Source organism: Prionailurus viverrinus, chromosome B1, assembly GCF_022837055.1.
Source record: "Prionailurus viverrinus isolate Anna chromosome B1, UM_Priviv_1.0, whole genome shotgun sequence".
Lineage (NCBI taxonomy): Eukaryota > Metazoa > Chordata > Mammalia > Carnivora > Felidae > Prionailurus > Prionailurus viverrinus.
The window spans coordinates 138,585,652-138,610,459 of NC_062564.1; the positions used below are offsets into that span (position 1 = coordinate 138,585,652).

General features: G+C 40.8%; 1 protein-coding gene and 1 non-coding gene across 3 annotated transcripts in view; both read left to right on the plus strand.

Annotated features, from left to right (window-relative positions):
- Positions 1-24,492, plus strand: part of TMEM150C (transmembrane protein 150C) — a 78,127-nt gene extending 53,635 nt beyond the window's left edge. For both annotated transcript variants that reach the window (XM_047856896.1, XM_047856895.1), the window contains exons 2-8: positions 6,073-6,162; positions 7,061-7,114; positions 7,231-7,263; positions 7,959-8,026; positions 15,477-15,604; positions 19,299-19,476; positions 22,247-24,492. In XM_047856896.1, coding sequence (XP_047712852.1) covers positions 6,083-6,162; positions 7,061-7,114; positions 7,231-7,263; positions 7,959-8,026; positions 15,477-15,604; positions 19,299-19,476; positions 22,247-22,455 — 750 coding nt within the window. In that variant the 5' untranslated portion in view covers positions 6,073-6,082 and the 3' untranslated portion in view covers positions 22,456-24,492. The remainder of the gene's footprint in view (positions 1-6,072; positions 6,163-7,060; positions 7,115-7,230; positions 7,264-7,958; positions 8,027-15,476; positions 15,605-19,298; positions 19,477-22,246) is intronic.
- Positions 14,885-14,969, plus strand: TRNAR-UCG (transfer RNA arginine (anticodon UCG)). The gene has a single exon. It is a non-coding gene; the product is annotated as a tRNA-Arg (tRNA).
- Positions 24,493-24,808: the final 316 nt, after the last annotated feature.

Consider the following 24,808-nt stretch of genomic DNA (forward strand, 5'->3'; position numbering starts at 1 on the left):
GCGTATGGGCTAAGGAAGGACAAACAAATTATTTTGGACAAGAAAGGAAAAATATATGTAACAGAGTCCTCTTCTTCGGTTAATACAGCCCTACCAGGGAGGGAGAAAGAAGTAACGGGACCAAGATATGTCAGATGGGGCACTGATAGGTTAACAATACCAGAAACTTGTCCGGAAAGCTTTTTACTCTCATCTTCTGGTCTCCATGATAACACAAAGATGGATAGGAAGGAGATATAGGGAAGAGAACTTTCCCCACCTTCACATACACACTTCATTGTTCTGTTCTTAAGCTCATATTTGTCAGTTGCCAAAAGAACCTGGCATAGTAGAGTGTATATGACTAAAGTATATGTTCTTCATTACAAGAATCTTCCTTTACTTATTTCAGAAAACTGACTTGGATCATCACATATTTCCTAATCCTTGTCAAAGTCATTTGTAAACTGCCTAGGGTCTAACCCACTTCAGTAAGACAATAGAGATCTATAGTTTAAAAAGACACAGCTAATGGTGCCTGGCTGGCTCAGGCAATAGACCATGTGGCTCTTGATCTCAGGGTCATGAGTTCAAGCCCCATGTTGGGCATAGAGCTTACTTAAAAAAAAAATGTATGGGAATGCAAGCTGGTGCAGCCGCTCTGGAAAACAGTATGGAGGTTCCTCAAAAAACTAACACTAGAACTACCCTATGACCCAGCAATTGCACTACTAGGCATTTATCCACAGGATACAGGTGTGCTGTTTCGAAGGGACACATGCACCCCCATGTTTATAGCAGAACTATCAACAATAGCCAAAGTATGGAAAGAGCCCAAATGGCCATCGATGGATGAATGGATTAAGAAGATGTGGTATATATATATATATATATACACACACACAATGGAGTATTACTTGGCAATCAAAAAGAATGAAATCTTGCCATTTGTAACTACATGGATGGAACTGAAGGGCATTGTGCTAAGCGAAATTAGTCAGAGAGACAAATATGACTTCACTCATATGAGGACTTTAAGAGACAAAACAGGTGAACATAAGGGAAGGAAAACAAAAATAATATAAAAACAGGGAGGGGGACAAAACAGAAGAGACTCATAAATATGGAGAACAAACAGAGGGTTACTGGAGGGGGTGTGGGAGGGGGGAATGGGCTAAATGGGTAAGGGGCACTAAGGACTCTACTCCTGAAATCATTGTTGCACTATATGCTAACTAATTTGGATGTAAATTTAAAAAAATGAAAATTAAAAAAAATGTAAACTTTTGCTCTGCAAAAGACCCTGTTAAGTGCTAAGACCATTCAATGGGGGAAATGAGTCTTTTAAACAAATGGCTCTGGAAATGCAAATGAATGAAGTTACTTGCACCATGTGCAAAAAATTACCTCAGAATGGATCAAATACCTAAATAGGAAGAGCTAAAACTATAAAACACTTACAATAAAACTTAGGGGGAAGTTATGTTGGATTTGACAGTAACTTCTTGGGTAGAATACCAAAAGCACAGACAACAAAAGAAAAAATAGATACAGTGGACTTCATCAAAATTTAAAACTTTGGTGCATCAAGGGACACTATGAACAGAATGAAAAGGCAACTCACATAATGGGAGAAGAATTTATAAATCATATATCTGATAAGGGATTAATATCCAGGAATTAATGAATATATGTTAATATATAAAGATCTCCCACCACTCAACAACAGTAAAACCAAACAACCCAATTTAAAAATGTGCAGGGGCGCCTGGCGGGGGGCTCAGTCGGTTAAGTGTCTGACTTCACCTCAGGTCATGATCTCATGGCTTGTGAGTTTGAGCCCTGCATCAGGCTCTGTGCTGACAACTCAGAGCCTGGAGCCTGCTTCCAATTCTGTGTCTTCCTCTCTCTCTGCCCCTCTCCAGCTTGCTCTCTCTCTCTCTCTCTCTCTCTCACACAAACATGAAAAAAATTTTTAATACAAATGTGCAAAAGGTATGAGTCGACATTTTTCCAAAGAAGAAATATAAATGGCCAATAAGCACATGAAAATATAATCAGCATCACTAATCATTAGGGAAATGCAAATCAAATTCACAATGAGATACCCCTTCATACCCATTGGGGCGGCTACTACTAAATAAACAGAAAATAAATATTGCTGAGGGTGTGGAGAAATTGGAGTCCATGTGCATTGTAAAATGATGCAACAATTCTGGGAAAAGTTTGACAGATTCTTTAAAACTAAACATGCAGTTATACAACCCAGTACTTGGCAATCGTGGGCATTTAGTCCAGAGAAATAAAAACTTACATTGGCATGAACACCCATACACTAATGTTCTATAGCTTCTGTATTTGCGATAACCCAAAACTTGAGGGGTGCCTGAGTGCCTCAGTCAGTTGAACGTCTGACTCTTGATTTCAGCTCAGGGCATAATACCAGAGTCATGGGGTCCAGCCCCATGTTGGGCTTCGTGCTGAGCATGGAGTCTGCTTGAGATTCTCTTTCCTTCTGCCCATCTGCCCCACTCATGCGTGCTCTCTCCCTCTCTCTCTAAAATAACATGGGGCGCCTGGGTGGCTCAGTCGGTTAGGTGTCCGACTTTGGCTCAGGTCATGATCTCGGGGTCCGTGAGTTCAAGCCCCGCGTCGGGCTCTGTGCTGACAGCTCAGAGCCTGGAGCCTGTTTCAGATTCTGTGTCTCCCTCTCTCTCTGACCCTCCCCCATTCATGCTTTGTCTCTCTCTGTCTCAAAAATGAAAAAACGTTAAAAAAAATTTTTTTTAATAACAAATAAACAAACAAAACTTGAAACAACCCGGATGTCCTGTAATGGATGAATAAACAAATTTGTAGATCCATACCATAGAATAGTACCCAATGATAAAAGGTACCAAACTACTAATGAACACAAACCTTTGATGAATCTCCAGGGAATTATGTTGAGTGACAAAAGCCAATCCCAAAGGTTGCATATTATATGATTCCATTTGTATAACATTTGAAATGATAAAATTATATAAAGGGAGAAAAGATTAGTGGTTGCCAGAGATTAGAAAGAAGGGTGTGGGAGAGGAAAGTGTGTGTGCTTATAAAAGGGCAACAAAAGGAATTTTTGAGGTGATGTAACTCATGTCATATTGACTCCCCTTTTAGGAACAACTGTATGTTTTATAAGTTGACTGTGGTGGTGATCGTACATATCTACTCATGAAAAATTGCATAATACTAAATACACACACAGAAAGTAGTACATATAAAACTGGTGAAATATGGATGAAGTCAAGGATTGTATCAATGTCAATATCTTGGTTGTTGTACTGTAGTTATACTGGATGTTACCATTGGAGAGATAGAGTGAAGGATATACGGGATCTCTGCGTGTTATTTCTTACAACAGCATGTGAGTTTGCCATTACCACCACCTGCCCCCCAAAAAGGCATAACTAATGTGAAAATTCTGAAGAAGCTCCTAAGTAGTTCCACTGGAAGGTAATAATACAATTATCCATCGACTTACTCTTTTCACCTCCAACACATCCCTTTAAGTTAAGAAAGGGCAATTTCATCTATCATTAGGCAAGCAATACAGTATGGTTTTCCCGGAATTTGGATGCAAGTTTGCTGTATGAGAATTAAACTAGTAAAGATAAAATAATTTAGGAGGGTAGCCACTAGCCACCTTAGATGCTTTCACGATAAAATAAGAAGAGCAATGCATATTGAAAGATATCAGTTCTAGTTGGCCGGGCTGCCCCTTACAGAGCATGTATTATGTGTGAGGTGCTCTTACCTGTGTCGTCATTAATCCTCAGCACAACCCTACCGAATAGAAGTCATCACCACAATTACAAAGGCTTAAGAGATGACATAACTTGCCAGAGATCACACAAGTACTGAGCGACAGAGGTGGATTTCAGTCCAATGCACTGCCATACCGTTTCCGTTCCACTAAACTGCTTCCCTTTAAAGGAAATGAGCGCATAAAACTATTGGAGCTTGATGCCACGGTCTTAGAATTATCTCGATAACTCTCTTCATTCTACTTTCCTGCTTCCAAGTTTTGATTTCCCATATAGCTGTTCCTATAAGGGAAACCAGTGTGAGTATCTGTCCATTTGGCAGTTGTATTTTTCACTGTAATTAACAAGTTGGCTTTGGTTTATTTACCAGTCTGTTGTAAAAATGGTTAAGAGGGGTGAGTTCCTCATGGGCTGATGATTCTGGGTACATTGGAGCATTCTGTTACTGCAAAAATCTTGGGCTTGGGTTACCTCCAGAGTACTACCACCCTGTGAGGCCTCAGTCTTTGAGGCCTCTTTTAAAATTCGGTCTTCATGCAGCAAGATGGGGAGATGGTATTACAGATTTCAGTAACTAGCCAAGGCCCATAGAGTTGATTATGGGCAAAGCTAACATCGAAAACTAGGTCTCTTGACTCTTATTCCAGTGTAACCATTTCATCTGTACTCATCCTGTCAGAGCATCCTATTAGGGGCAGATCTAGAATAGTTGGTTTACATGGTCAATCAACATTCCCATTTTCTGTACTCACTCTACTTCTTGGCTAATGATTAAATTATTTTTTGTTAGCAAAATTGATAGCTTTGTTATAAACCCACGATTTTCTGGACATAAATAAATGAATAGATACTGACTTGACTAGCCATAGTGGGTATATTAAAATGTTCATCATCCTTCTACATTATATAAACTGGGTAGCCATGCATCACCAGTTCATACAATCGCTTTTATATATTGTATAGACTGTTGTGTATAGTTATATTCATTAGACTTTACCTCAGTCATGTCCACCACCTGGTGTCGTACCTGGCACAAGCAGAATGTCAATACTCGTGAATTGGATTGGATTGGATTAGACTGGATTAAATTGATTGAAAGTGGCTCTAATGTCTTTCATCTCCTAGATTCTGTCATTTATTTAACATCCCTACCCAGATAGCTGTTTAGACTACAGCGTGACTGTTCAAAGGCATATTATTAGGGTCAGGTGTCTGTCCCCTCACCTGAAAGATCTGCCTTATCAGGTAGGTCAGTTCTGATAACCAAGACCTTTCTGACACCTCATGGCCATCCTCAAGCGAGGGCCATGTTTTTTTCTCTGACCTCAGTATTTGGAAGGTCCAGGGAGTGTCAGCATGCAAAAGCAAATATCAGGGAGGCGCTCAGATATGTGGCAGTGCTGGTTCAAACTTGTAACAATCTGTTACAAGTTGTGGTTCTCCATAATAATCACCCAAAATAATGAGCAGTGATACCTCTTTAGAGAAACCTATTAATTACATTATTCTTCTGTGTGTCGGGTCTGTGTGCCAGGTCGCTTTCTCATAGACACTCTTACAGCTTAGCTTCTCTTACTTCATTTTTGTGGGGAATTTTTTTATTCATTTATTTTTGCTTTCAGATATAACATCCAGAATGCCTGGCATCTGCTCTTTTTCCCCACTGTGTTCGTTGGAGTTCATTTAAAATTATACACAATGCACTGTTTTCCAGAACATTCATCTTTAGAGTCTTCTGAGATAGTGGCTCAATAACATATCATGAGAAAAGTTCAGATTTGCAAAGCATTTGTCATTTCCTCCTGAACTGCTAATTTCTTTAGTAACCATTTGTTTCCAGGACTCTTGTCTGCCAAGCTGTAGGCATATGTACATGCCAGATCCATAGAACCATAAATCCATAAATGTTAATAATAGCACTGAAAGTAGATTGGAATAAGCCTTTGGTACCTAGCCCTTCTGAAAGTCCTAGCCCAAGCCCTTTTGTCCTTTTTAAAAAACATTGATGCTTGTATAAGGATAAATGTGTTTGTGAGAAATTTCCCCTTTGTTTCTCAACTAAGGCTCTGGAATATTTAAGCCAATTCTAGATAACAATCATCCACATTAACTGCTCAAGGGATTTCCACATGAGTAAGTGGCAGTAATTGATTTGGATCATGATTTCATAGAGTACTTTCAGTTTTTATTCATAAATTCTTTTCAGTTAGAGTGAACTTCCTTTCAGTCCTGAACGATTGAGATAAATTTTTGCCTTGGTTATTAATACCTGTTGATTTCATTTCAGTGGTACAGGCATGGATGGGAAGAAATGCAGTGTATGGATGTTTTTACCTCTTGTATTTACTTTGTTTACTTCAGCTGGATTATGGATAGTGTGAGTATTCTCTTCATTCATTATTTAAGGACTTGGGTTGCAATGTAGATAGGAATGTAGTTTTGATGTAGAAACGTGTTTAGAAATACTTTAAAATAATGTTTACTAATTCAACCTTGCTAAAGTCTCCATTTCTCTTCCCTCCTTCTGTTACCCAAAGTAAATAGCTAGAGTGAGTAATAAATAATGCAAAGCAGGTAGTGAAGACTGCTGGTCTTACTTTGTGTTCCTGTGTTCTTTCAGTAACGAACATTCTATAAACTGATGATATGGATTCATTATTTGCAAGATTTGCTCATTATACTAACATGCCAAAGATTCCACTCACAGTCCAGTTCATAGTCCAGTTATTGTGTGTGACTGGGCTTGGTATGTTTATAAAATGGGTATCATTACATTACAAGTCTTGGCTTATCACAGAACACTCCTACACTTGCTTATTATTTCAAGTACTATTTCCCTTCCGGCAAATTATTTTGGTTCCTTGCAGCTCACTAATAGAGGTGAACACATACTCCTGAGAAATTAGAAAATTTGAATTCTAATTGTACTTCAGTTTGCCCAAGGTTATAAGGTCTCATTTCTTTGTTTTCCAGTTTCCAGATTATAATGATTACCATTAATTTGGGGAGTGTCTTAAAAATTAAAGAAATAGTGTTAGTAATCACATTTGAACTTTAAAGAGCTAAGTGATCTATAGGTAAACATAGTAAAAGGTGAAAGAGTCATGCGATCTGAAGAGAAACCAGAGTATAGGTAAACATAGTAAAAGAGATTTTTCCCAATTAAAAAAAAACAATGAATATGACTTAATGTGGTTAGTCTAGTCATTCTGGGAAACAAGTCTTTTTTAAAAAATGTCTTTGTTTTATAAACTTAGGTTGTTTTTTCTTCACAGATACTTTATAGCTGTGGAAGATGACAAAATTTTCCCATTAAATTCAGCTGAAAGGTAAAGTTGATCTCTGGGTAATTGATTATTTATTAATAGACTTAACAAAAATTTTGCCGCTGGTGAGGTTAGACTGTGCACTGACTGTACTTTAACTTGTGTTTTTTGTTTTCCAGGAAACCTGGTGTGAAGCACGCACCATATATAAGGTAACTTGATAGCTTTCCTCTGATCTGTTGGATCTTACAGGTTGAGAGAGTGTCTTAGTTTGGGCTACTGTAACAAAGTAGCATAGACTGGGAGGCTTGTCCACAAAAAGTTATGTCTCCCAGCTGTAGACACTGGAGGTCCATCAGGGTACCAGCAGTCAAGTGTCGATGAGGGCCCTCTTCTGGGTTGCAGATGGCCATCTTCTCATCGTGTCCTCATGCAGCAGAAGGAGGATGAGACAGTCCTCTGGATTCTCTTTTAAAAACATTTTTTTAACATTTACTTATTTTTGAGAGACTGAGAGACAGAGCGACAGAGCATGAGAAGGAGAGGGGCAGAGAGAGAGGTAGACACAGAATGTGAAGCAGGCTCCAGGCTCTGAACTGTCAGCACAGAGCCTGATGTGGGGCTCAAACTCATGAGCTGTGAGATCATGACCTGAGCTGAAGTCAGACACTTAACCGACTGAGCCACCCAGGTGCCCCTGGAATCTATTTTACAAGGGCACTAATCCCTCTGGGAACGGCTTCTACCCTCATGACCTAAGTAACTCCCAAAGTCCCCACCTCCTAATAGTATCACATTGGGAGTTAGGATTTCAACATATGAATTTTGAAGGGACACACAGACATTCAGTATATTGTAGGTGACAGATTTTAATACAATAATAATAAAACATGTCATAATTTTTAAGTATTGCAGGTGATGAACCTCCTGCAAGCTGTGTGTTTAGTCAAGTTATGAACATGGCAGCATTCCTAGGTAAGAAGAAAGTAAAGAATGCTTTATATGCTTTGGTACATTTCTTCTTTATTTCTCCCAAACCTATATCAAAAGCATGGTTAGCTTAGTTGATAATTGGGTATCATGTCAACATGCTGTAGCTGGCTTTTTGTTTTACCTTACATTTTCACCATCTTCATCGTTTCAGTGTATTCTTGACTTTATTTCTTTTGCCGCATGAAATAATATATTTCACGTGCCATAAAATCCAGCATGAGAAGAATATAATATTGTATAATACATTTGCATTAAAAAGAATGCCACACTTATTTCTTCACTGGCAAGGATGACAAATGCATAGGCTTTGTGATAAATCTTGATGTGTGTAGATATGGTCTTTAAATCTAAAGGTCAACATTAACATGGGTGACTCAGTCTCCCGCACACAAATGCATACCAAGATGACAAATGGAGATGTAGGTTTAAAAAAAAAGGAAGAAACCTTTAGTACTTATGTCTGTTCCCAGTTCCACACCTTTTCTTCAGGGCCCAAGACCATCATTTCATATCCTGTCCCCTTTGTTCTGTGAGTGCTTCCCTGAGAGTCGAGGGAACCAGCCATGCTCTCTGTCCTTGTCCATGTTGACCTTGTATACCATCTCCCCAAGGCCAGTCTCCTCAGTGTCTTTCAAAGCATCAGCTATCACCATCGGCATGCTGTGGGTGATGGGCCAGTGAAATTTTCAACAAAAGTTTTCTGGAAATGGTTCTTTTGGATGGTGAGAGTTTCACTCCAAGTAAGAAAGAACGATGATGTTATTCCTGAGGGAATCATCGGCGTTTGTGGCATCTCTCCCCCAAAAGGTGACCCGTTATTTAATTTATGTAGAACTCCACCCGCAAAGAGTTCCACTCATTCTTAAGATGCTGTTTTTATTTTTTAATTTTTTTAATGTTTATTCATTTTTGAGAGAGAGAGAGAGAGCATAAGCGAGGGAGGGGGAGAGAGAGAGGGAGACACAGAATCCGAAGCAGTCTCCAGACTCTGAGCTGTCAGCACAGAGCCCTGCGCAGAGCTCGAACTCATGAACTGTGAGATCATGACCTGAGCTGAAGTTGGATGCTTAACCGACTGAGCCACCCAAGTGCCCCTTAAGATGCTATTTTTAAATGTTTGCTTTGGGAAACGAAAGTCCTATAAAACCCCCTGGAAAATCAAGGGAGACAGTTGGTCCAACATGCAACACAGGCACAATCTTAGTTTAGAAGGCTCAAGACATGAGACACATGGAGAATGTTCCCAGTGAGGCCCAAGAGGCCTCTCTGGAACCTGCAGAGTTCGACGAGAAGCACACTGCAGGGCTTTCCTGCAGTTAATAAGATTCCTCCCTGGACCTAACTCTATTTGGGTCAAAGCCTTTCACCACCCAGGCTTCCCCAAAACATATAGCCCATTTGTCTAAGCAGGAAGTGTCTATCAGGCATGGGCTGCTATGCCACCACTAAGGAGAAGGTTAGATATAACCCTAATGCTGACATTGCTGAGTCTTTGAAGAAGCTCTTCTCTTCATGCCCTCAATAGGCAGCATTAACAGGATTTTAGCTTTAATAGGATTTTCATGTCCCAGCTATTCCCCAACTCTTCAAAGGGCGGTTCTTACCGCAGCTGGTGCCCATGTGGGCACCAGTGCCTGCCCCAGTCAGGCGAGTTTTGTCTTCACTGCCTTCAGCCTCAGCTACCATGAGCTTTAACACTCACTCTTTTTTTTTCTACCCTTGACACCACTTTTCTGAAAAGACCTAATCATACCAAAGCATAAGTGACTGCTGAGGAGATCTCTGCATTTAACAGAACGCAAAGCCCTGAGAGAGGATCTTGAATTGCAGGGTCAGGGACCTTTCCCAGCCAGTCTGCAGTCACACTACACAGGCCTGCAGGTTGGTACCTAGTCATATGGTCTTCCCCACGGGGTGCAATAATACCAGTAATTAATAGCAGTCATTTATATTCCAGGCACAGTGCTAAGTGCTTTGCAAATACTACCTCATCTAATCACGATACATAGGAGATTGTCCTTATTAAAAAGCTGTCACAAGCTGTTTGTCCTCCATTTGGGCTTTAAAGAAACCAATGAACATGTTGGAAGCTACATATTGCTTCCCTCATATTCTTAAGACAAATTGATACTTCCCAGTTGTCTTTAGTGTGTAATCTTAAAAATGTCAATTTGCACAGCTTGCACATTTATCCAGTTATAAAGCTTATGTTAACTAATTGTAAAAGCATTTCCAAAAACAGAGCAATGAAAACAAGTTCCCCTCTTCCGGATGACATTCGTCATCATCTTATTCCCTGGTCCTCCCCTGTTCCAGCAAGAAGCACTTAATAAGCCTTTACTAGCTCTTGCTCTGAGGTATTGCAGTATCCAGGGTTTATTCTTTATTATCTTCCATCATTTGTAGTGCCATCTGGTAGACACAAAACTGATGAAGATTAGTGTGCAGTGGGAGGAAACCAACAATTATTTATTTATCAACTCTGGGAGTGAGGAGGAATCCATTTACGAATGATTCTTGCTTGAAATGGCGGAGGCCTTACATTTCCCCAGGGCTGTCCCTGCCAGACCTCGGACTATTACTTTAGACGGCATAACTGACTTTAAGAAACAACCTGGACTGCCTATAAATCATTGCTTTTTTGGCAGCCGTATGGATTATAATTTACAGTCTACAAATGAGCCAGTGTAGCATGTATTAAAATCAGTTAGCAAAGATCTTCTGTCTTTTTGATGTACTAATCAAAGATCAAACTCAATTGTTTTCTCTACGCAGTTAGTTTTTGCACTTTGTCCTGAATCCACGCTTTCGATCTCTCCTGGGGAGAAAAGAGACCTGAGACAAATTTCTTGAAAGGAATATTCTTTTCTGCCAGGGAGAGGTTGTGAGGATAAAGCTGAGAGCTGAATGATTTCGGTCACCCAACAGCAGCTGTTCCCTCTCCTTCAGCCGAAGCACATTGATTCCCGTGTTCTATTGCGGTCATAAATAGGAATTATTGATGCATAAACAATAAAACTAAACAAATCAGAAAAGAATTTGGCCAGGCACCAGTTTAGAACTGCAATGAAGAGCTGCTATTTTGAGTTTGAACTTTAAAAGCCCAACAAAGGGCGCCTGGCTGGCTCAGTTGGTGAATCATGCAATTCTCGATCTCAGGGTTGTGAGTTCAAGCCCCACATTGGGTGTGGAGCCAAATAAATAAATAAATAAATAAATAAATAAAACCCAGTTAGCCTCAAAAGAAAAAGGTTAGTAAAGAAAATAAGCAATTATTCTAATATCTGTGTTTTTTTAAAATAGATAAACAGGGGACACATACAGCAAAGGACTGTTCTAAATACCATAAACAACAGAAAGGTGGGTTTTAAAAATCTTTTCTGGGGTGCCTAGGTGGCTCATTCAATTGAGTGTCAGACTTGATTTCGGCTCAGGTCATGATCTCACGGTTTGTGAGTTCAGGCCCCACATCTGGTTCTGCACCAATGGTGTAGAGCCTGCTTGGGATTCCCTGCCTCTCTGCCCCTCTCCTGCTAGTGTTCTGTCTCTCTCACATTAAAAAAATAAAAACTAAAAAACTTTAAAAATTTTAAAAAATCTTTTCTAAAACTATTCATGAAATCTAAAATGTTTAATGAAACTAAAAGATGTATCTTCTGATTAGAACATCAATGTAGTTAAAAAAAAAAAAAGTCATCATATATAAAGACGGCTTTGAAATCACCCCACTGCCAATAAGTCTTTTTCAAGGGTGTATAAATCACTACTTGGTTGAAAAAAAGACCTTGTAACCAATAATCTGAATCTGCCTCCATTAAACCTGTTAATAAAACTGTTAAAGGACCAGAATCTTACTAATTCCAGCACCTTAAACCTTCACCTAGAATCTTTTTTTTTTTTAAAATGTAACCCTCTATGCCCTTCATGGAGTTGGAACTCACAATCCTGAGGTCAAGAGTCATATGCTGTCCTGACGGAGCCACCCAGGCACCCACAGAATCTATTTTTAAAGGAAATTTTGCCTAGTCCAAGGTGATTAATAATGGGGTTAATAGGTAAAGAGGGCATAGTGTGGTGTTGGGACTGTTGTTCTGGAAGTTAAGAGGGTTGACTCAAATTCATGTCTCCGAGTAGGTTTCTGTTTCCTGCTTAATTTCATCATCTGTTCATGATAAAATGATTTATCATCATATTACAAATGGGAAGGCTACCAGTGCTGGGACCAAAAGATGATACATGTCCTGTGTTTCCTGGGCAGAAATGACTAACAGAGAATGGCCTGACCCTCATCATCTGGGCACAGTGGACCAAATTGACTGGATGGGTCAACATGAAGAGCCTTCTGTGTCTGCTTCAGCCATGTTTTAGGGCTTAAGCCAAATTCTAGTACAATCCTATCCCCCCAAACTGAATGACATCAAGATGGTTGCCAGAGCAAAACTTTTCACTAGTCATTTTTAAAAGAAATGTGCTGCCTTGGTATTTTGTCATTAGGCCCTAATATCCATACACAATTAATAACAAGTGTCTCCCATGGTGCCCTGTGTTGAGGCTTCTGGTCTTAATCTAGTGACCTCTTTATCTGATGATCACTTTGTGTCAGAGGGCTTACATGGAGTTTCTCCTCTCCTTACTTCCTCCTCTTATTCCCATCCTCAAAAGTAGCAAGACGTTGTGCTGATTTTTTTCATCCTCTAGGATACTTGTCACTATTAATAGACTTCAGATATAACTTCTAACTAGGTCATTCAAACCATTAGGGTTGGACTATTGTCAACTCAAGTGTATCATTTACTAATTCTATGACCACTAGTGGGAATTAGATAAAATGTGAATATACTAAAAGCTAAATCAGACCTGAACAATTTGACATTTAATAAATTATGGTTTATTGTTATTTTGTTTCTAAAATCCAAGTATTTTTTAGAATGTTTATTTATTTATTTTGAGAGAGAAAGAGTGAGCAGGACAGGGGCAGAGAGAGAGGGAGAGAAAATCCCAAGCAGGTACCATGCTGTCAGCACAGAGCCTGATGCAGGGCTCTGTCTCATGAACGAGGAGATCATGACCTGAGCTGAAATTAAGAGTCGGATGCTTAACTAACTGAGCCACCCAGGCGCCCCTCTAAAATCCAAATATTAACCAAGTTGCATACCACTCTTTGATCGAGGTACCTGGAACTGAAAATCAACTTGCTGAGCTTAACTTTGTAGCTTGAAACTATGAAATTCAGTAGATTTAGGAAATGCAAATTTATGGATGGGTTTTCTTTATTAATGACTATTAATAAGGGCCTATAATGAAGATAAAACATTTAGCAAATAATTACTTAATTGCTGTATCAATAGGGTAATTCTTGGATTTCTAATTGTCTTCCCTGCTAAACTTTAATGTCAAAATAAATTGCCTTAGGAAGTAGTAAGTTCATTTCCTTATATGTAGATATAGTTTATATTAACTGCAAGTATTTTTTGTCTTGTTTGTAGACTAACCTCTCCCAGCACTTTGTACAAACGTGAAAGTATCTCTGCACTAAGCCATTAATAAAAGGGGATTCTTACATGAGTGGCTTGAGTATGGGCTGCCCTCAGGGTTACTATTAGAAGTCAGGCTTGAAATTTAGGTAACTTCCTTCATTCTCTCTCAGATTCCCTCATAACAATATGCTTCAAAAGATGGGGTGGTCTTTTTATTTATTTATTTATTTATTTTTTTTTTTTTTAACATTTATTTATTTTTGGGACAGAGAGAGACAGAGCATGAACGGGGGAAGGGCAGAGAGAGAGGGAGACACAGAATCGGAAACAGGCTCCAGGCTCCGAGCCATCAGCCCAGAGCCCGACGCGGGGCTCGAACTCACAGACCGCGAGATCGTGACCTGGCTGAAGTCGGGCGCCTAACCGACTGCGCCACCCAGGCGCCCCAAGGGGTGGTCTTTTTAAATGAGTAATTACCATCATAGAAGAATTGAGCTTTATTAGTATAATCAGTGTGATTTTTAGTACATACCAAACTCCCAAATTGGCCATGTTAAAATTCAGATTTCGTAATTTGGTTACTGTAACTGCTCTAATTTAGGTCAACTATCTTTGTCCTTTGACAATGGATACCTCCGGTAGAATTAGAGGGAAGAAGGGGTAAAGCAGTAATGAAGGGAGCTGTACACTTGCCTTGTCTTCCTTCCTGTCCCCGAGAATGATTTCTAGTGCAGGGACCAGCAGGTTTGTCTAGAGGTGGAACCGTGTCTTCTTTCCTCTGCTTTCCTGCCATGTCTGTTCTGACACAGTTAAACTTAAGGATGGTTGAATTAGTGAATTCTCGTGCCAGCTGTCTTTATCCCTGTCTTATTTGTTGTGTCAGGCCTCTGCGATGTTCTCCTAAGCCAGTGTGTCCTGTACTGACCTGGTGTTGAAAATCCCGAGGACAACGCTAATAGCAGAGCAGCTTATCACCCTTGCACCGCCCGATAACATACAGCCCCAGCGGCTTCAGCCCCTCTCTCCTTCCCTCTTGTTAGGCATGATAAAACATCCAAATAATCATAAGCATTGCATGAAAAATTTCTTTTTTTTTTTTTTAAGTTTTTCTTTTTTTTTTTTTTTTCAACGTTTATTTATTTTTGGGACAGAGAGAGACAGAGCATGAATGGGGGAGGGGCAGAGAGAGAGGGAGACACAGAATCAGAAACAGGCTCCAGGCTCTGAGCCATCAGCCCAGAGCCCGACGCGGGGCTCGAACTCACGGACCGCGAGATCGTGACCTGGCTGAAGTCGGACACTTAACCGACTGCGCCACCCAGACGCCCCTGAAAAATTTCTTTTAACAATTGCCTGTCGGGGTGCCTGGGTGGCTCAGTCGGTTGAGCGTCTGACTTCGGCTCAGGTCATGATCTCACGGTTCGTGGGTTCGAGCCCCACGTCGGGCTCTGTGCGGACAGCTCAGAGCCTGGAGCCTGCTTCGGATTCTGGGTCTCCCTCTCTCTCTAGCCCTTCCCCGCTCATGCTCTGTCTCTCTCTGTCTCTCAAAAATGAATAAAGTTTAAAAAAAATTTTTTTTAATTGTCTGTCACTTCAGAGACTTAAAAATGTACCTTGACGAGGGGCGCCCGGGTGACTCAGGTGGGTTAAGCATCCGACTCTTGGTTTTGGTTCAGGTCATGATCTCACAGTTGGTGGGATCGAGCTCCACGTCAGGCTCCGCACAGAGTGTGGAGCCTGCTGGGGATTCTCTGCCATCTCTCTGCCCCTCCCCTGCTCGTGCTTTTTCTCTCTCTCAAACTAAATAAATAAACATCTTAAAAAATAAATACAAAATAAAAATGCACCATGACAAAAACTTTAATCTTGCTCGTTGTGGCTTTAGAAGAACTCTGCCTCACAGTCTGGCTGTGTGACTGAGATTTTTAAACTTTAACATTTTGTTTTGTCCCCAGCACTTGTGGTAGCTGTTCTGCGCTTCATACAACTGAAACCAAAGGTTTTAAATCCATGGCTGAATATTAGTGGATTGGTGGCGCTGTGTCTGGCTTCCTTTGGAATGACCTTACTTGGTAATTTTCAGGTACTTCCTTTGGCCTTCTTCACCTCTTTCTTACCCTTCACCTGTATGGGTATCATAGCCTCGGATTCTGCACAGATCTTTTCAAAAGTGCTAACGATGGTTCCTGATAAGCACAGGTTCTCCAGCAGTCAGCCCTTCTGGTGTTCAGCCTGGCCTGCCTACATTCGAACTGAGTATGTGAGGGTGTTTGCCGCATGGCTACGGAAAAAGGAGCTACTAAAATAGCTGTGCAGGGGCACCTGGGTGGCTCAGTTGGTTGGGCTTCCGACTTCGGCTCAGGTCGTGATTTCGGGGTTTGTGGGTTCAAGCCCCCCGCCTCGGGTTCTGTGCTGACAGCTCGGAGCCTGGAGCCTGCTTTGCATTTTGTGTCTCCCTCTCTCTCTGCCCCTCCCCCACTCGCACTCTGTCTCTCTGTCTCTCTCTCAAAAATAAAAACTTAAAAAAATTTTTTAAATAGCTGTGTATTTTATACAAAGGATTTCAAAGTGCTTTATGCTTTTTTTTCATAACAAATTGTCTCCTAATGTAACTTTCTAGAAAACTAATAGGATCATTGTCTTTCTAAAATTAAACACTGAACATCCTTTTTGGATGAAAGCTTGCATTTCATATTAGCAAGCTCGTGTGGGAATCAAGTTTGAAAACCCAGAATTTTGGGGTGTCTGGGTGGCTCAGTCAGTTGAGCTTCTGACTTCAGCTCAGGTCATGATCTTGCGGTTCGTGGCTTTGAGCCCCATGTCAGGCTCTGTGTTGACAGCTCAGAGCCTGGAGCCTGCTTTGGATTCTGTGTCTCCCTTTCTCTCTGCCCCTCCCCTGCTTGTGCTCTCTCTGCCTCTCTCTCTCTCTCTCTCTGTTTCAAAATACATAAACTTTAAAAAAATTAAAAAAAAAGAAAGCCTAGAATTTCTCTAGAACATCTATGACTTGTGTAAAGACACACTAACTCTTCTTCCCAGAAATTTAGAAGCCCAAGGTCACTACATTTAAGAATAATTTCCCTTGCCAATACCATTATCCAACTCTTGACTCGAATGACTCCACTTGTGAGATAGACAACCAACTGGAAGAGTACTTGTCTGGTTTCCCTGCCTGCATTCTCTTCCCAAAGTCCTCCAGCCTGTGCTTTATACTGTGTTTAGAAACCTCTTCCCTGCAGTCAAACATGAATCCTGACACTTCTCTCCCTGTCTGTGGAGTGAAATCCAGATGGCACAGGCAGTCAAGAAAATATGCTAGTGGATTTTCTAAGACTGTCTCTTGTTCGAACCCTCAGTCCTGATAACTGATTAAACCAGGAAATCTCATTCCCCAGCACTTCTCCTGGCACACAGTAGCAACTGAATATTTTTGAATTGATGGCTTCTTTGACAGGCCATCCCACTCGTTCTGTTCTGGGTCTCATCCCGTATCAAGCCAGACTGACTGAGCTATTGCTCTGCTCTGTGCTGCCGGTTCTGGATGTTGTAAAGTGCTCACTATCCATTCTCTCAACCAGGGCTTGGATGGAAGTTACTGAGTAGACATTTTGTTCTTTCCTAAAGTCCAGAAACTTGAAGTGTTTTGGTGAACCACAGATGCTCAATACCACTTATGAAGAACACTTTCTAGAATATCTACAGAGAATACATAGGAAACCACAAGTTAGTTGCTTGTGAAGAAGCCAGGTGGCTAGTCTATGGTGTAGACAGACTTTTCCATCCATACTCTTTTTATAATTTTTTAAAGTTTGAACCAGGTAATTATATTATCTATTTTTAAAATCAAGTTTAAACTAATAAGTGAATAGACTGTGTATAGTGTGGACAACCAATTTCCTAAAAGTAAAATTTAATTTGAGGAATCGTTATTTAAAATGAGTTTTGTGGGGCGCCTGGGTGGCGCAGTCGGTTAAGCGTCCGACTTCAGCCAGGTCACGATCTCGCGGTCCGGGAGTTCGAGCCCCGCGTCAGGCTCTGGGCTGATGGCTCAGAGCCTGGAGCCTGTTTCCAATTCTGTGTCTCCCTCTCTCTCTGCCCCTCCCCCGTTCATGCTCTGTCTCTCTCTGTCCCAAAAATAAATAAACGTTGGAAAAAAAATTAAAAAAAAAAAATAAAATAAAATAAAATGAGTTTTGAGGGGCGCCTGGGTGGCGCAGTCGGTTAAGCGTCCGACTTCAGCCAGGTCACGATCTCGCGGTCTGTGAGTTCGAGCCCCGTGTCGGGCTCTGGGCTGATGGCTCAGAGCCTGGAGCTTGTTTCCGATTCTGTGTCTCCCTCTCTCTCTGCCCCTCCCCCGTTCATGCTCTGTCTCTCTCTGTCTCAAAAATAAATAAATGTTAAAAAAAAAATTTTTTTTAAATAAATAAATAAATAAATAAAATGAGTTTTGAAAATATGCCTTCCGAATAAGAAAAAAGTGGCTTCTTCCAAAGAAGAGGAAAAAATACTACAGCCAAAAACAATAGAAAAAGTTGTCAAAGGAAAGCAATATTGACTTGAGGCAACCATTATTCCCAGAAATGTCAAACAATAAAACATCTGAAGGCAATGGCAATTCAAAACAATATTTTACCATGTTGTAAGAACCATCTCTTCAACTATAGATTTTATTTTCCCACGTGTAATTAAAAATATATATATAAAACAAGGTGCCTGAGTGGCTCAGTCAGTTAAGTGTTTGTCTCTTAAACTCAGCACAGGTCATGATCTCAGGGTCATGAGTTCAAGCCCAGCATTGAAAAAAACATACAGATGATAGATAGAGAGATTATATAGATACAGATCATTGCTAAAAGTGTTTTAAGTGACCAGTATATTTTTTAGTGTTTATTTATTTTTGAGAGAGAGAGAGAGAGCAAATGGAGAGAGGGAGACAGAGGAGCTGAAGCAGGCTCCAGCCTGAGCTGTCAGCACAGAGCCCGATGCAGGGCTCAAACCCAAGAACCGTGAGATCATGACCTGAGCTGAAGTCAGGTCTTAATCAACTGAGCCACCCAGGCACCCCAGTGACCAACGTATTTTTTTAAATCAGTAGGTAATGGAGAGTTTACATTTTTAACCTTCAAATGAAATAACCCGAATGGGTCTCCTTTAACCTATTAATTCTATAAAAGCCTTGACCAGGAATCGTCAAACACTAATGTCATTTAATGGGTCTACAAATATGGCAAAAGCTATTAGGTGGCAATTTTCTTATAAGAGGAAAATAAAACAAAATCCCATTAACAATGAATTGATCGCATTACGTAGGAATAAATGTTATTAGCTGTCTATGACAGTAAAATCTTGACCTTCTTAGAATTGGTCCTCTTCAATCATTAAATACACAGCCAGATCCCAAGTCTCATTTCTCAGTCTGGAAAACAAAGTTTGCAGTGTATGTTTGTAGAAACTGACATTTCTCTTTTTTGTGTAACTCTCCTGCTTTTTTCTTTGACTTCTCCACGCTTTCCTGGAAATTAAATTCAAGGAATAGATTACCACTGCCTGAGTGGTTATTCTAAACAAATGTTTTGAGGTTTGGAAGTGCTGTTTATCTCCCTTTCCCCCTCAGAGTTCAAACCATTTGACAACAAACACAAAGAGCCAGCAGAGATGAAGGATTCTACTCTTTCCAAAACCTACCATCCCGTTATGGAGATAGCACTTCACCTATTTTTTCTCCCATCATGTCTTTTCTAAATGGGCCTCCTTGTCATTATCTGTTCATCCCTTAGCTCACGAATGATGAAGAAATCCATAATGTTGGAACTTCCTTGACCTTTGGATTCGGCACATTGACCTGCTGGATCCAGGCTGCATTGACACTCAAAGTCAACATCAAGAATGAAGGGCGGAAAGTTGGTATTCCACGAGTTATTCTCTCAGCATCTATCACTCTGTGTGTGGTCCTCTGTATCCTTTGAATGTGAAAAGATTCTTTGGTAGGGAAATTAAAACACACATATGTAGATGAGAAAACTGCCATTTCCGATTAGTTAGCATGTGCTGTCAGATTATCTCAAAATCTTAGACAAAATAGGTAAATGGATATAAAAACAAAAACTCTCAGACCTGAAGAGATAGAGAACTAAAATTAAAACAAGCTCTGCCTTCTCAAAATTGTTTCTATCTGTAGGAATGGTGTCATGCATTCTCCTTGTCATTAGTGATGGAAAAGATTCCCTGTCTGAAAAACACAGAATGCGTAATGGGAATTGTGACTTTTTTCCCCTTCCATCTTAAAAAAAGTTAATTTATGACTTTATTAATGGCCCTTTTATTTCATTTAATTTAATTTGTGAAGGAGAAAGTGTCAGGCCTCTGATCTCACACTCTGGAATTCAACTTACCCATTAAGTAACAAGGAAAGAAACCAAAAAAAGGCAGAGGAGAGCACTTCTGCTTAACCCCAAACAGATCCCAAAGAGACTAGTCCTGGAGGGAGCTCAGTGACCCCACCTACTGGTAACATGGCCCAATAGAAGCTGGTCAGTTCCAGGGCGCCTGGGTGGCTCAGTCGGTTAAGCATCCGACTTCAGCTCAGGTCACGATCTCACGGTCCATGGGTTCGAGCCCCGCGTCGGGCTCTGGGCTGATGGCCCAGAGCCTGGAGCCTGCTTTCCGATTCTGTGTCTCCCTCTCTCTCTGCCCCTCCCCCGTTCATGCTCTCTCTGTGTCTCAAAAATAAATAAACGTTAAAAAAAAAAATTAAAAAAAAAAAAGAAGAAGCTGGCCAATTCCAGTGCAACCAGTCAGATCAGCCGATCATTCCACTGGGAGGCATGATCTCAAGTGTTCACTCCAATAGGGTCTCCTCAGGAAACCAGAGAGGCAGGGAATAAGGTTCCTAGGTGGTAGAATGTGTAGCTAACCCAATTACACATCTTCGGTCAAGTAATAGCTAACATTATTGGGCACTTATAATGTGCTAGGCATTTTTCTAAGCACATTAATACATTAAATGTATCAACCCTTTTAATCCTCATTTAACAAGTATGATAGTAAGAACAGAGATTAATTTATCCAAGATCACACTCTGTATGCAGTGATCTCGACTTAAACTCAGGCACAGTTCTTGAACTCAACCCCAAACCTTCTTGCCTTAGGGAAAGTGGCTTTAAAATATGAAAATATTTATTGTTCAGAGACATCCTGTAGTTACTGGAGTATTGGGGATTTTTATTTCTTCTTCCCTCACTAACTGCCAAACATTTAATTGTTTGTTTTCAAGTTCTTCAGCACATTAGAGAACATTTAAGGGCTAGAAAATCAAGCCAAAAATCTTGCTGACTGCTAGGCACGTGATGAAATATTTTATGAGTAAAAAGGTCAGAATTCTGCCAGGGTGAGATTTGAAGATCTATCCTTTCCTCATTAAGTAATAATATTGCTTTGCCAGTACTTTGAGCCCTCAGTGGGAAGAGAATGTACAGACTTTAAATTATTTTGAGTTTTCAGCTTATACCAAACAATTCTGCTCCATGTTGTTTCTGAACATTTGGAACCCTGTCTAGGTTCCCAGGTGAATGGATCCAGGCCTCGTCAGGAGAGCAAAGTTTGGCTGAAGTAGTTTCACCATATTCTTTTGCTCTCTGAAAATTTCCCAAGATTTTAAGTCTGGAGATAGCACTAATTCTAAGGGAGCATTTCTGATTTTTCTTTAAAAATGTATTTAGTCTTTGGCCTCTTGGCTTTTCGCTGAAACATGCTTTGAAACATTTTCCTTCCTAGCTCCAACCTCATGTATGCTGTGTGTGTGTGTGTGTGTGTGTGTGTGTACACTCGATATATATTCAGGCATAGGAGTCTCCTTTGTTTGTTTTAATAGTAAAAACGAGACAGAAGAGGAAAAGGAGCCACTTACACATTAGTAGCACTGCAGAGGTAAAGCTTATATGTAGGCAATTGGTGATTTGATATGTTCAAAATTATTTCTGCAGATAAAATGATGAATATAAAGCCATAGTCATTTGCAGTGATTTTTTTTAAAACGAGAAGTTTATTTTTCTGGCCAACTAATTTCTTTGGAATTTTAATCCTCTTGCTAATCTCACAGTTTAGAAGGTAGCTGTAGAGTTGAAATCTGGCCTGGCAGCCAGAGCCCTTGTATTCGAATCCCAGCTGTCCCAGTGAACATCTTTGTGACCTCAGGCAAGTTACTTAACCATTTGGCCTCAGTTTCCCTATTTTTAAAAAATTTTTTTTAATGTTTATTTATTTTTGAGACAGAGAGAGACAGAGCATGAGGGGGGAGGGGCAGAAAAAGAGGGAGACACAGAATCTGAAAGAGGCTCCAGGCTCCGAGCTGTCAGCACAGAGCCCGACGTGGGGCTCGACTCACGGACCATGAGATCATGACCTGAGCCGAAGTCGGACGCCTAACCGACTGAGCCACCCAGGCGCCCCAATTCCCCTATTTTTAAATGAACTGATAACAATAGGATTGTTGTGAGGATTTAGATTTTCTGTGAAAGCACCTAGAAGCACGTCTGGCACAAACGAAGAGCTCAGCAATGTTATTTCGTATTATTCATGCAAGTGTTGTGTTCAGGAAGCTGTCAAGCTAAGTTTTGCTGATGAGGGGGCGGAGAGTAAGACTTTTCTTGTAACCTGTCCTTGTCCAGAAAAGAGCCCGGTTTGAATGTGGCTTATGGGGGTACTTTCCTTGACTGCTCCTCCCCAGATTTCATCCTCATGGCCCAAGGCATCCACATGTATGCAGCCAGGGTCCAGTGGGGTCTGGTCATGTGCTTCCTGTCTTATTTTGGCACCTTTGCTGTAGAGTTCCGGCATTACCGCTATGAGATTGTTTGTTCCGAATACCAGGAGAATTTCCTGAGCTTCTCAGAAAGCCTGTCCGAAGCCTCTGAATATCAAACCGACCAGGTGTAACCCACCAGTTTTTCCTTGCCAGCGAGGTGGGTGTGGTGGAGGGAGGGGCCAGCAAGATACACCCGCAGGACTTGGTACAGAGCCTCATAACACATTTTACACACACACACACACACACACACACACGTTCTTGGCCACATTTGCCAAATGAGCTTTTCAGGGCAAGTTGTTTCTTTAACGAAAAAGCACAAGCCCTTATGTGTCGAAATACACGCTGTTACACTGAAAATATATGCACGACAGAGCAAGAAGCTTGTGCATGATCACTTCTCTTTTCCCTCTCTCTCCCAGTTCTCCCTGCTCTTCTCATTCTCTTCACACATTTCAGGCATTGTGTTCCCCCTACCACAGGGTAAGGCAGGCCAAATGTAACATGGGAATAATGCCACCTCCCAAAGTTGCCTTCAGATCCAAAGGGCTTGGAACCAGCTCATGAGGAAGTTCTGCATCTGGCGCTTGAATAGATTGAGTATCATCTAATTGGATGGAAACTGTACAGAGACGTGACCCCGTGTAACCTGTTGAATGGCATGGGGTCAAGAACTTCCCCACGAAAACTCCCTTCATCATCGTTCCGTGGTTGGCTGTGCAGAGTCAATGAAAGGAATAGGCTGCAAGCCCACTACCACGATTTGGACTTTATTGTGACTGAGAAATATTTCCAAATGTGAATATTTGTAGGGACATGGTCTGCCAGGCACGGAACAAGATGGAGGCAGCGAGGGCATGGTTTTGTTTTTGCTTCCATAGTATGCTAGGCACAGCTTTTGTTTTATATTTCATGGTTTGCCTTCTTTTTTTCTTTAAGTAACTACCATGGGTCTCTCAAGGCCTCGTGGACAGAGAAGATGTAGGCCAAATGCAAGAGCTGAACTTGTTTCAGGTTAACCATGATGAAAGGAAAAAAAAAAGGTCACCTGCAGGCTTACTTCGCTGCTTTTATGTTTGAAGCTAAGAAAATGTTCACAGAAAAGCACAAAGAAATATTTGTGGAGGTAATAAAAAGAGCTCCTGCTGGACATTATAAAAAGAGTCTTAGAACACTTGTTACAAGTCAAGATCAAGGAAGAGCTTAATATGTATCTATAGCTACGATTTAGTGTTTTGGTGGGGGGTGGGGGAGTTAAGGGCTTTTTCATACTTGGAATTTGTAGAAACCAATTAAAAGATTACCCTTCCCCCCCCAAACAGACTGGCATAGCTGATGCTCTACTGCCCAGCACACCTGCTTTCTACCTGCTAAGAGTTTAGAACGCAGACCGTAGGCCTGGGCTTCATAAAGAGCAGAATTCTTAGTTCAAAGTGTCTTGGAATGGGCCAAGTTGGCGGACCCTGTGTGAGTGCGCTTTGTTTCAAGAAGTCCCCACATTTACTTCACCGGGGGCTGGAATCTCGTGGAATATAATGTGAAAAAAAAAAACAACACAAAACAAAACTGTTTTTTAATTCAACCCGAACTCAGATTCTTGAGGAAGGGGTCCATGACTTTGCATCTCTGTAATGTCTCTCTGCCTCCTAGCCCTGTGCCTAGCACATATAGGTGCTCAGCAAACGTCTGTTCGGTAGAATTACTGGTCATTCAAGCATGGGAAAAAGGAGTATCCGAGAAAGATTCAAAGATGAAAGAACAGATGGCTGCTTCAAGCGAGACAGGAGTGGAAGAAATCCTCGAGAAGGGGCAGGCGGGGGTGAGAATACCTACAAGAGACGGGTAACACGTGAGGAAAAGAATCAAGCAGAGAGCATCCTCCTGGGAAAAAGGCATCTTACTGTAAATAGTCCAAGGTGACATTTATTATTTTGGAATACTGCTTTTGGGTTTGTTTTTTTCATTTTTGTATCTCAAAGATTTTACCAGAAAACAAAGATTTCTGAAGTTTTCTTTCACTCTACACAATCCAAATTAAACAGCTTTTGGTGATGCACTGTACATTTTCTTAAGAGTATATCTAATAGCACATTTTAGCAGAATCAAGCAGTGACTGGCATTATTCATCGGGATCTGACCACTAAATAAAATTCTTTTATGCAGAAGTATGATTTGTCTCGTACACCAGCATTTCTTCTGTAATGTCGAAGCATGTGTAAACTCCATCAGACAGTCTGTTGAAAATATACTTCAGTGTTACGTTGGTAGCCTATTTCTAAGGTGTTTTCCAACACCAAAAATCAATTCTCTGATTCTTTAGACATCAACTGGATGTCCTACAGTTCAGTTCAATTCTGACACAACCCAGGGTTATTGTTAGACCCTTCAGGTTTAAGGGCTCCGTTCCACAAGACTGCCCTCACTCACTTCAGATGCCAATCACAAGTATTAGGTCCCAGGCTACCCACACTTCTGTCCAACTTA